Source organism: Ostrea edulis, chromosome 6 (assembly GCF_947568905.1).
Source record: "Ostrea edulis chromosome 6, xbOstEdul1.1, whole genome shotgun sequence".
In the NCBI taxonomy this organism is placed as follows: Eukaryota; Metazoa; Mollusca; class Bivalvia; order Ostreida; family Ostreidae; genus Ostrea; species Ostrea edulis.
Genome location: NC_079169.1, coordinates 48,108,105 through 48,121,964, shown reverse-complemented (window position 1 = coordinate 48,121,964; position 13,860 = coordinate 48,108,105). Strand labels below are relative to the sequence as shown.

General features: G+C 35.0%; 1 protein-coding gene across 1 annotated transcript; it reads left to right on the top strand.

Annotated features, from left to right (window-relative positions):
- The first annotated feature begins 473 nt into the window (after positions 1–473).
- Positions 474–9,562, top strand: LOC125647215 (uncharacterized). Its single transcript, XM_048873908.2, has 3 exons — positions 474–1,247; positions 1,476–1,487; positions 6,372–9,562. The coding sequence occupies exons 1-3, from the start codon at positions 474–476 to the stop codon at positions 7,950–7,952; spliced, it is 2,367 nt and encodes a 788-aa protein (XP_048729865.2). The 3' UTR covers positions 7,953–9,562.
- The last annotated feature ends 4,298 nt before the right edge of the window (positions 9,563–13,860 follow it).

The following is a 13,860-nucleotide window of genomic DNA, read 5'->3' as shown; positions in this document are numbered from 1 at the left end:
AGATAGCGTGTTCCTCGTCCTATGTGAACGAATTCAGACTTTTCAAGAATGTATTTTGCCTCTTATGCAAACTGAAGAGATTGAAAAGGTCTCATCATTTAATTAATTCATGTCAAACGTCAGTGACAGACACAATTCATAAATTTTGTGAAGTGAACCCTACTTCGGAACTGACGTATCCCTATAGAAATTTCTATTGTTTCCTATGTAATATTCCAAACTATATATATCATGACAGTGGTCATAGCTATTCAGACGGTAACAACAAGAAATATTCTTTTCTTGACTTTTCAAGTAACGTATATGAAGACTTCCTCGGAATTAGAAATCGGGTAACCTTTCACGACATTGTATTCTACGATGAGATAATTCTTAATAAGATCTGGAAAGCAAAAACGGAAAAGACTCAAGATTCTAATATCAGTAAGCTAATCCAATACACACCAAACCAATTGAAATATCTTCTGACTAAGATGGCGGCTGTCTATCCACATCGTATATGTAACCAGCAAGTTTTACCGACAATCATTCAAAGCAACGGCACTAGAAATTGTAACTGTTCCCTTCCATGTTTGTTCCGAGATCCCTGCTCCTGTTGTATGGATACTGCGTTACTGTACCCAGTGGACTGCATCAGTAACACAAGACGGGCATTCTCCAAGGATGGGAAAGAGAGGGAGCTGAAAATCCAAGTTGTAGGAATATGTTATGAAGAAATACATAGATCAAGAAACAGTAGGGAACGAGAAAATGTCAAGCATTTGTGTGAAGGTGAGTTAGATGAGTTCGACATTCCTGTTTTGTCCAATAACATTACATATAAAAACATCTTTTGTTTCCTTTGCAACACAAACTTTTTTATTGTGAATGGATCTCTGTTAACGGAACCGTACAAGATAGTGGATATTAAAATAAATTGTGAAGAGCAGTTCCTGTTTAATTTCATGATGGGTTTTCATCAAATGTTTGCATATTCTATACTAAACAAATGTGACGTCAGATATGAAGCAGATTTCTTGGTTACATGTCATGATAATGCATCTGAGGCACTTGGAACAATATCAAAGTGCAAAGCATCGGACAGTCATTTCGATCCTTTTGAAAAGTGGGCATGTGAAAATACAAGTCGCCAATCGTTGATGCCAGTAGGTAACTATAAAAATGAATTTTGCCGACTGTGCAATCCATCTGAAATCACAAAACTACCTACCTATTTAAAAGAATGTAAAGAATCGGATACCCGGAATGTGAGATATAAGAATGCTTGCTTGTCCTTACCAAATGTGCAGCACCATCCTCTTGTTCACCCTTACAAAAACATATTTTGTTTATATTGTGCAAAGGAATATAATAAGATACCACACAACTCTTCAGAGAAATACTTTCCAAACTTTATCAGGAAATCACCGCGTACATCAGATTTGATGAGACATTTATTTGCTCCATTGATGACATTTAAACCTTCTACATTCCAGCTGAAGTCAAAGGCAAGTTTTTTATCTGGTAGTAAGTTGTTTATCTGGTGTTAGACGTATCTAGATTTAATGAAATAACACTGCTAAATGGAAGAAATACCACACTAATGTAACTTACCGTAAAGTATTTCCACCCTCCGGTGATGTCATAAGATTTTGCAAAGTCAGTGATTTAATAAGATGTATACATGACAGGAACAAATTTTGTTGGAGTCTTTTTCAATATTTATTGTAAAAAAAAAAATATCATTAACCATAAATATGTCTTGTTAAAAGTATCGTATCGTTTCAAAAGTATTAGTATTCAAATAGTTTAAACACTTGTAATGATTAAAACGCAATAGAGTTCTATAGAGGTATTTAAGACTCTGTGTTTAGTAGGACCCATAGCATTGAATCTTTTTGTCCTTAAGGCGCTACACCAGAGAAATTTGATGTACATGAAAAATGGAGAATAGTACAACAATATTTTGAATTTGAAAATTTTCAAATTTACTTTATTTTGTCAAAAAATACAGTTTTAGTACAAGGTAATCTGACATTTTTTTAAAAAACCCTGCTGGACTCGAACCTGCGATCTACAGTTCAGTAGTCGGTATTTTAACCTACTGAGCTACTCGGCTAGGTATTTAAATGGAAAAGGAAAAGTCCAATACTGCTGATATCGATTTTTTCATCCATGTTTTTAAAGGAAGTCAGCCATTATGACGATGTAGAGTACTACCTTAACGGTATCCAACGATATAAAGCACTATAATCCAACAACAGTCAACATCCAAAGTGTCGGATCTAATGGTAGATACGAGCTCAAATAAAAAAAGGATATAAAAAACACTAAAAATGCTCAACGACACGAACAACAGTGAATTGTCAAATTTTCAGGAAAACCTGTCATTTCCTCAGGACGATAGAATATTTACATAGAAAAGAAAACTAAATAGAAAAGGAAACTAAAACTACTACTAAACTACAAAAGCTGATAACAAAAAAACGTCTACATATCAAAATTATTGAATGTAATATGTGGCAGTAGAAAAGTCTGTTCTCATCGAGCGTCAAGACAGATCTAAACTGACTAGTCTTACACTGGATCAAGTCAAAAACAAAGAACAAGTTAACTAAACAGTATCCTTAAGCGGTATGTTATCTCGTCCTTAATGACGGCTCGTACCTGGAGGTGTAAAGCTGTATAACTAGTGTTGAACTGTGATGGAAAATAAAATATGTTTGATATATATATATATATATATATATATATATATATATATATATAAATTGACGATCAGATGGAGTTCAATCACATAACATTTATTTCTCTACAGGCTGTTTCGTAAGGGGATGGTTTCCCCTCACTCGTCGGGAGAAAAATGACATCTAACGAAAAACATCCGCGTGGCTGAGAATATGTTACACAGAAACATACTGGATAGTTGCTAAGCATGATTACACACAGGATTGAGTAAATAGAAATTTATGGGAATGACGGCAAGTGCTGACAAGTTCTGAACGCTTATTCAATGAAGATTTTTCGGGATGACATATTATAAAGAATTTCTCTAGAATACAAAGGTTGCACTTTTTTGAAATGTTTGAGTATGATGATGTTTTTCCTAAAATTTCCCACTTGATTTTGTAGTCAATATTTTTGTCTTTCAATGTCCATATGAATTTGCTGAGCTCGGTGGTATTCTTTTTCGTGGAATTACGGAATGAATGAGTGTGGTTGGCGTATCTTAATTTGAACTCGGTGTCTCCTAGTCCCACGTAGCTCTCTTCTTGTCCATTATCGGCTCTGACTCTAGCTAAATACACAATTCCGTGGGCGCGACATTCACCGTTGAGCGGGCATTGGTCTTTGTTTCGGCAATTACACCTGTTACATGTATCTCCGGTCTGGCGCACTTGTTTGATTGAAGCGTTATGCGAGTCAATTACATTTTGCATGGATGGCATACAACTGTATGATATTTTAATAGTGTTTCTGTTGATAATCGGGCGTAGAACATGACCTATCGGGAAACACTCATCTATAATTTTGAGAAACTGTTTACCCAAGTTTGTTTTTACGTTACTATCATATGGGGGGTTAAACCATGTGATGTTACGGGAACGATTTCTTCTGCTGTTCTGTTTAGTTTTTGGCTGATTCGTCGTATGTTAGCTTGTATTTATAGCCGCTTTCATCAAGTGCTTTTTGGTATATGCCGGCGGCTTTGACGAATTCCTCTTTGTCCGATGAAATTGATGACAATCGGTGATTGATGCCTGATGGTATAGCTTTAAGTATGGAAGGCGGGTGGTTACTGCCGGAGTGTACGTAACGCGGAATGTTGCCGGGTTTCAAATACGGGGAATGTTTATTTGTATGTAAGTTCATCGTTACGTCCAAATAGTTGACCACCTTCTTGTTGGCATCTATAGTGATACGGAGACCATGATCCTCAAATATCTTGCACAGACGTTGTTTTATCTTCTCTGTGACTCGTGCGCTGCATTTCGTAACGCCTAGTCCGTCGTCTCTGTATAGTCCTACGTTTAATAGACTACCGAACTCGGCTTTGATCACTGACAGCAGGTAGATGCCGACTAATTCACAACACTCAGCGCCATCGTATGAGCCCATGGTAATATCGAATATATTTTCTTTGGCTTCTTTCTTGACCCACGGTTCGTTTTGACATAGTAATAACGACTTCTTTATGTGCATAATGATGTGACTATCCGCATCGGAAATATGATGGAACTTCGATGCGTAACTGAGAGCATTGCGGAGTAATTGCTCAGATATGCTGGGATAAAAGTCCACGATATCAAAACAAATGAATGAAGATGAACTCTTGTCAGGTATACTGTCGAACCATTCCACTACGGATAAAGTTTTTCGCCATAATTTGTGTCTAGTGTCTGCCGCTACTGTTTGTATAATACGTTGTAGATTTGATTTACTGATTTTTCCGAGTTCGGACTTCGTCGGGTTGATGAGACGGCATTTCGGGTCGTTTTCAAAGTTCTCTTTGTGATCTTTCAGTGTTATAAAGCATTCTCTTTATAAGAAATAAATGTTATGTGATTGAACTCCATCTGATCGTCAATTTATGTAGCTCCGTGAGGCCACGTCGAGCACTCTAGAAGATTATATATATATATATATAAAATTCCTTTCCCCAGGACGAACGAAAAGGGTTACATGAGATGGCTTAAGATATATAAAAGACACTAGCACTAAAACTACACTAAATCTACAAATGTATATACACTGCAAATTACATGTTTCTTGGTTTTGACTTGGTAATCAATGTTTCGTTGAAAGCGAATGGGGACACTTCCTATTCCTCCATTGGGCTTATCCACAATGCGCGAAGTAGTAATGATATAGACCTAATTAATCTCAGGAGGGACGAGTTAACTCATTATATTAATCAGTGCAAACGTCAACTCGTACCCAGTGAGATTATCTCGTTACTGTGCACTAAGAACAAATAAAATGGAATATGAAAAAAGGATAAATCAAAATATTTCATTAAAAATTCATGAAAGTCTTACCTGACCAAGATATAGGGCTCACGGCGGGTGTGAACGGTAATAATATAATAATAATAATAAAGCCTTTATTTATCCAGGATTACATATTTAGCGATAACGCTAGTTTTCAATATGGTCCTGCATATATCATACATACAGACAGATATTAGTAAAATAAACGCAGATTAAAAGAAGTAGAATACATATAAACTTAAGAAATAATTATGAATGTAAGATAAATAGAAACAAAATGAAGCTTAAAAAGTATGGTGATAATCTCTAAGATAATTTCTCTTAAAACACGCAACACTCGTTGAGTTTCTTATATTTTGACTCAAGGCATTCCACACTGTGCTCCCTGAAATGCTGAAAGATCTTCTATAATATTCTGTTTTTGCCCTGGGTATATACAATATATTTGAATAAGAATTTCTAGTTTGCCTCTGACTGACTTCTGATACATATTTAAAAACATTTAAATAATCTGGCATTAAACCATGTAAAACTTTATACACTAAAATGACTTTTCTATAGACAAAGAAATCTGATAGAGGCAACCAGTTAAGTTCTGTAAACATGACATTAGATGGTGTTTCAAAATTTCTGATGTTAAGAATTACCCTTGCAGCTCGTTTTTGCAATATAAAAAGCTTATTCACATTTTCAGCATTTCTTGGATTGCTCCATATAGTACAACAATATGTAAAATGTGGAAAAATCATAGTATTAAAAATCTTCAGCAGCGCATCGTTTGACATAAAATATCTTATTCTTCTTAAAATGCTAATTCTCTTGGAAATCTTGTTCATAAGTGATTCTATATGACTTTTCCAGGACAAAGTTTCATCAATAATAATACCAAGTAATTTTGACTCCTGAACACATTCTATGACATGGTTATTTATCACTAAATTTAATTTTCGATACTTTGATAATTTTTGTGCCGATCCAATAAGCATACATTGAGTTTTAGACAGGTTTAAGCTTAATTTATTTTCCTTAATCCACATTATACTACTCTGAAGATCTTCACACATCTTTGACTCAATATTTTCCACTGACTTATCTGTTACATCTTTGAAGTATCATCTGCATACATATTTACATGAGAATGTTTCAGTGCTTGTGGATAGTCATTAATATACAGGATAAAAAAAACAATGGCAACGGTCGCCAAAGGATACTTACTCCTCGTAGGAACCTGATCCCACCTCTGGTATATCCAGGGGTCCGTGTTTGCCCAACTTTCTATTTTGTATTTCTTATACGAGTTATGAGATTTATCATTGTTTGTTATCTTCACCTTTCAGTCTTGTTCATCGAAAAAATCTTTTTAGAAACGCTCATTTCCATGATATATTTTTCTATTTGCAGTCCACAGAAGATGGATGTTTTCCTGGTCGGATTATGGAAGATGGAATCTGCACACCAATTATTGTTTATCCACGCATGATTCCTTATGATTTGCATGTGTTATGCAGTCTTAAAATTTCAGCCTCAACAAATGATACAAAACGTATCTTGTCCAAGATTAAATCGTCCGTATTTGAAATTTTGAAAAATTCTACTTTCAATAGTGACGGGGAGATAATAGGGTTTTATATTTTACCTCGTCAACCCGTACGTACGCAAAATAGAAATGGATTTATTTATTCTGAGCTGCAAGTCTCTTTACATTACGTGTTACTGCATACCACACCCTTTAATAGAATGGAGGAAGAAAACAAACTATTGAAAATTCCCCAGATGTTAAAAATGAATCATACCACTGATGCACCAAACAAGATCTCGTTCTTAATAAACGGGATACGTTTCGCCAATTTAAGCAAAACACTAACATCGCCAAATATTATGATACTAATAAATGAGCATGCTTCATTTCTCAAATATTACAAGCAGATGTTGCTACATTTGTACAATCCGTTGGCATGTAATGTTATAGTTAGCGAATTACTCACTTGTCGTCATCGTTTTATTGACAAGATGAACTATGTTGTCGACAAAAAACATTACCGTATCATCATCAAAAGCTCTAATGAAGTATTTTATCTGGGTGAATACATCATACACTTTGATCAAAAGGTAAGTGTTTGTGCTAATGTGCCCCTGAAGATTTCTTTAGAAACGGGTTTGTCCGAGGCATTGGGTATACTGACAACAGTTTTAAATGGCATCAGTATATTGTTTTTGTTTGTCTTATTCGCAATCTACATTTATATTCCCAATTTGCGCACACTTCCAGGAATGAATATGTTGAATTTAACATTTTGCCTTTTCTGCATGCAGATTACATACACAATAGCCAATGCTTTGCAGAAGGCAACCTTTTACTGCAAGGTAACTGGTATTTTGTTGCATTACTTTTGGTTGTGTTTGTGTTGTTCCATGTTTATATGTAGTTTGCACATGTTTAGGAGTTTCAGGAACTTCAGTAGCATAAGACATGGTCATGGGAACCATTCTAACAAAATTTTCCTTCGATATGCTATAATTTGCTATACCGTTCCATTTATTATGGTGCTCTTGAATGTTGTTTTGTCTTACTACATAAACGGTAGCGTTGGGTACGGTGTTAGATTGTGTTTCGTTGACCACTATATACAAAATATTGTCACCTTCATTGTTCCTCTTCTTTTGACATGCATTAACAACATTGTCATGTTCATTTGTACCATCCCTAACATAAATTTCAGCAGAGATATTAAGAAATCCGAGGACAATAGGTCCGAACTGCTTATTTTCATAAAACTCTTTTCTTTGACCGGAGGGGTCTGGATACTGCAGGTCATTGACAGTATCTTGCATATTTCATTTTTCTCTTTTGTTACGACCATTCTGACATCTTCTCAAGGATTATTTATTTTCTTGAGTTTTGCTATGTCACAACAAATTCTTAAACATTTGAAAGAAATTAGACGTGGATTTGGCAGGAATGTGGGCGTACAAAGAAAGTGAAAAATTATTTGGGACATCGATTATGAATGAAGTATCGCTGAGTGTAAAATCTTAAACTAATAAATCAATGTCTTTTTTACAACGTACAGTATTAAATCGGAGAGAGATAGAGAGTGTTAACATCCTTCACATGTTAAGTTTAAGTATGAAATTTGTGGGATCAAAATATCCATCAAACACTCTCTACAATATTGTAGCAGGGATCCAAAGGCATACAAGAGAGGAGTGCAATAGACCTGAGATAAATCTATTCAGTGACAATTCCTCAGTTTCCGTGGTACACTAGATGAAGTGATAAATGAAAGAACATCGGAAGGCATGTGGGTAGTGAAGCACAGAAAGGATTTACCAAAAATTGACAAAATTTAACTGTGGTATAAGGGCATAATTTACAAAAGGACAGTAAAGGGGCTCCGCTATGGTGTATTTTTCTATAATTCTAAGGTCTTTGGATTTCGCGGTCTTAGTGAGCATAAACAACCCCAGGCTCAACAATTTACTGTTAGCGAAGATTTCAATGAGTTCATGTCAAAACCTGTTACAGGTGACTTAGAAGATTGAATGTTTACACCTAAAAAACATTTCTTAATTTAGAAGTCCCTAAAATCCGAGATGTACCGTGGACATTTTCACTCAGTATCTTGTATGTGCACCAGAGGACCGTTTTAATGACGACCACTCCCTCTTGGCAAAAACAATAGTGCCAAATTTTTGTCTCAGATTATTGGTGTAAATATCATTGGTAAGTACATGCAGTCAATGTTTGACGATGCTGGGATTGACAAAAAGTGGGAAATCACTTTGGAGGGGTTTATTGTTGTTCCACTTTGTACAGAGCTGGATTTGAGGAACAGGAGGTGACGGAACGTAGTGGACATAGAAGTTGCGCAGTGCGAACTTACAAAAGAGCATCTGATGAACAAGAAAAGGAAATTTCAAATGTCCTGCAACCTCCTGCTCCTAAATACCAGTGTTGTATCGAAAGTGTAAGTAATCCTGGCAAAACCACATCATCAACGTTGACTCCACGTACAAACAAGGGTGAATCTGGCAATGTTTTGAGGATGACGATTCTTTCCTGTATTAACACCATTGTTATCAACAACGATTGTAAAGATATCATCTTGTCAATTTAAATACTGTATAACTGGTTTTTATCGACCTTCAAAATTGGCGATTTTTTTCTAAATTTGGTTATGTAATATTAGCGTGATATTTTTTGGGCAATTCCATGTGTTGAGAAAAATAAATGAAGTGCATGTAAATGTAGGAAAAAAACAGAAATTTATTCAATATTGCATGTAAATTCAGCTGGAAATGCAAATATAGGGTGACATTGGGTAGTTTTCCTGTCGTATATCAGCGGAACTGGCAAAACATCTCCGAAGAGGGATCCTGCAAAGGTGGCTAAAATTGTAATGAAATGAGATTGATTACTGTTCGTTATCTTCACCTTTCATGCTAATAAATGTATTGATCTATAATTTGATTTTGCATTGATTAAACATGAACAGTTGCATAATGCCTGTGATTGTTTTAGTATTGTAGTTATTTTGATAGGGTATCGATATGTTTATTTGTTAGATTAAATTAATTACCCCGTTATTTTGCGTTTGTCGTCGATAGTATCTTGAACCTTTCTTGTCATTTTATATTTCCATAATAAACTTTTTCTGTTGTTTTCTGTTTTAAAATCAATTGCTTTTACAAGTTTTGTTTACCAGGGCCATATATATCAATGACTGTTTAGTACATCAGACCCAACCTTCCTTGTTTAATGAGCTGTGTCCATGATTATTACCTATCATTGACAGTTACAGTTTTGATAATTCTGAACGCAATGGTGTAGTCACGGGTCCAACCTTGAAATTTGGTCTTGAAGTGTACCAAGTTATTTGCTATCAGTAAAAACCTTTGTTCGAGGTGTGAAATATGTACTAAGTATAGATGTGAATAGAAAACTCACCTTGAGAAAAAAATAGACAAAACTTGTAAAGGTGCTTTTATCAAATTACCATGTAAGTGGATGAAGAAAGGTGAAAATGATCTACGTGTCACGACGAAACATTAAAAGGTGCCTTATAAGATCACAATCTAAGTGGATTAAGAATGTGAAAATCATCTACGCCTCACGACAAAATGGGCAAAGGTGTTTTATAAGATCACGATCTCAATGGATTAAGTAAGAAAGGTGAAAATCATCTACGCTTCACGACAAAACGGGTCCAGGTGTTTTTATAAGATCACGATCTCCATGGATTAAGAAAGGTGAACTATGTTCTACCCTTCGTGACGAAACAGGTAATATCAGCGTTTTGATGAGATCACGATCTAAGTGGATTATTGAGGGTTTAAAATGTTCTACCTTTCACGAGAAAACTGGTAAACGTGTTTTAAGGAAGGTTAAAAATGTTAGTAGTTTCACTTTAGATTTAGAAAAAATCAAAATAAAAGTAACATAAAACTTATTCTTATGCTCAAATAGAAGTGAAAATATGGGAGATATGTGTGATTTTTATAAAAGACTACATTCCTTTGATAACACACACACACACACACACATACACACTTGCACAAGTACTCTGACGTTGAAACAAAAATATGCTGGAATTCCTCATTGACAATATATTCGTGATCTTTGATGATCTGGTCTTCCAACAGTCTGTTGGAATCCCCTTGGGCACAAATTGTATTCCTTTGTTAGCTGACCTGTTTTTATATTCATATGAACCAAATTTTATTCAGAAACGTCTACGTGAGAAGAAAAAACCTCTTGCTGTGGCCTATACTTCGACATTTAGATACATCGACGACGTATTATCCATTAACAATAATAACTTTCATTGATATGTCGATTCGAGATATCCCTGTGAATTCGATATAAATGACATCACAGAGTCGTCCACGTCTGCTTCATACTTAGATATTTTATTGAATTTAGATACTAACAGCAAACTAACAACTCAACTTTAAGACAAACGGGATGATTTCAGCTTCTCCGTCGTCAACTTCCCATATTTATCACCTGCATATGGTGTTTATATCTCTCAACTGATTCTGCGTATGGTCAGTTTTAAATCGAGGCAGGATACTGACAAACAAGTTGATGGGACAGGGGTTAAACAGTCTTATTTAGAGTCAGCATTTCGCAAATTCCATGGCCGTTATAACGGTCTAGTTTGCCAATACAACATATCATTGGGTCAAATGCTGTATGATGTGTTTCATACCGATTGTTAGGCCATTCTTGGCACACTGATTTTAACTACGGATAACTCCGTTTACCTGATCAGGATATAGGGCTCACGGCGGGTGTGACCGGTCAACAGGGGATGTTTACTCCTCTTAGGCACCTCATCCCACCTCTGGTGTGTCCAGGGGTCCGTGTTTGTCCAACTATCTATTTTGTATTGCTTATAGGAGTTATGAGATTGATCATTGTTCGTTATCTTCACCTTTCATGCATATGAATCGTATGCACATTATTACGCTTTGCTCATTCTTAGTCATCACATGTAGGATCAGATGTAATCGAAATTTCCACTTTTTCAGTGAATAAAATCTACAAATGAAATGATGTACTAAATTTGAATTATGGGATTGGTCACTGTTCGTTATCTTCACCTTTCATATAAAACTATATATTTTCAAAAACTTCTCCAGAACTCATTTCATGTTCACTTTTGATAGAATAGAAAGCACATATGTTGAAAATATCCTAATTACAGAATTACTCCTTCATAATACAGTGTATGTTGTTGATATATGACAAATATAAAACGAAGTTTAATTTGATTTGAGAGAACTTAATCATTATGGAAGTATATATGTAATTTTCTAATTAAAAATTTAACATCACAAATAAATTGTTATCTATCTGCAATATTTCATCGTGTTTTTTTTTTGTTTTTTTTTTTTTTTTGGAAAAATGACAGCTATTTCTGATATTCTTAAATTCTAAGCAAGTCCCTGTCTTTGATCAGTTGTCACTGCACCTCTTCTATCACCTTTGCTTTTATCTAAGGGATTTTAAAACATAAATAACGCGAAGAAGTTTCATCCATGACTTCTGTTTACGCTTCCTATATAGAAACGCTTGAATTTAATTAAGCGAACTTCTAACCAATTATCGAGTAATGACGTGAATTGGAATGATTTGGAAGAAATATTTCATAAGTTAAAGTTGGACTATGATTTTGAGTCAAAGCTATTGGTAGATACAAATATGGTTCAATCAAAATTAGTACATATTTCACACCTCAAGCAAAAGAATTTTGCCTCTACCAATTCAATTGGTGCACCTCTAGTCCAAGCTTCATTGTTGGTTAACCCTACCATCGTATTTATAAATATTAAACCAATAATTATCAATGTTTGGTAATAATCAACGACATGGCGACATGCTCCTTAAACATGGTATGTCCACTTGTTTAGTAGACATTGAATTAAAAAACATTAGTAAATGTAAATATAAATTCGTACTCTCTCTCTCTCTCTCTCTCTCTCTCTCTCTCTCTCTCTCTCTCATGATCCATCACCAACGATTCATTAACGGATTACAATACCATAAAATGAATACTCACCATCTTGATTTTGGTGTCTCTTTCACTGAGAATCACTCCCAAAAATCTAACTCGTTATTTGAAATAAATAAAAAAAAGAGGCCGAGATAGTTTTATATTGCTCTGTCAGCATTTTCTGTTGGTCACCTAGATCACTCAAAAAGATCATATTCAGAAATAATATCAAGAAAACGCACATCTTTTCTAACATGTCCAAAAGCAAATCCTCAGTAATGTCTTGAAAAATGAATGAGGTTATTTTGAACGTGTGGAAAAATCATAATTATGCTGGAAAACTGCTCACCGTAGGCCATCACCTAGCTGTTGAATAGTGGTAAACTTCCTTTGAGGGTACTAAGTATATGTTGGTAAACTTTTCTCGAGTACCAAGAGATTTCCCGAGCGAAGTAAGGAACCACATCGAGTGGCGAGAGAAACGTTTAACAACATACTTAGTACATGTTTCACACGAGAAAGGAAAACTCTTTGTTGTCTCTATTTCATTTATTATAACCCTTATTTTTATCCTTTAATCAAGATCATCAGCATTTATCTTGATGGTTGCAATTTTGTATTCGCTGGATTTGATAATTAATGCTCTCAAGGTGAGTTTACCTGTATTTAACAGCCAGATGAGGGTGCAGTGAGTAGTTTTCAAGTATTACTAGGTTTTTCGTATTCAAAATCTCTTCATCAATGTTTCAAGAATGTCTGTCATGTCTTTTCAAATGGATTTAAGCTAAAAACTTACTAAAACTATTTTTTGGACATTTTCGGGCATGATAGAAAATACATCCATCTGTTTCCTAGATACCATTAAGTTTCTGAAAATGATCTTGAAAACAGACTATTTGGGTGACCAACAAAAATGGATCAGAAATGCTAATAGAGTGATATAAAACTGTCCCTGTGCCTTTCAAATTTGTTTCAAATGATAGATTGCTGGATGTAAAACTTATACGGTATCAATTTTAATGCACCAGATGCGCATTTCGACAAATAATGTCTCTTCAGTGATGCTCAACCGAAATGTTTGAAATCCGAATATCGCTTTGTGACTGAAGATGGTGAGTACTATTTTCATAAAGTGTTAGTGATGGACATAACAGATAACCCAGAGAGAGAAAGAGAGAGGGTAAATATATCTTAAATAGAGCATGTCTCATCTCTTGTTTATGTTGGTCGCCCAAGCCACCCACATTTTTGTGTTTTTGTTTTATTATTCAATGCCCCATACCAAGTCTGGTAACTGATACATCGTATTCAGAAAGCGAGGTGCCCTTCTTTGATTGTTACTAATGGTAATTATTGGTTTAAAGGCAATTTAGGCAACCCTTAACCACATT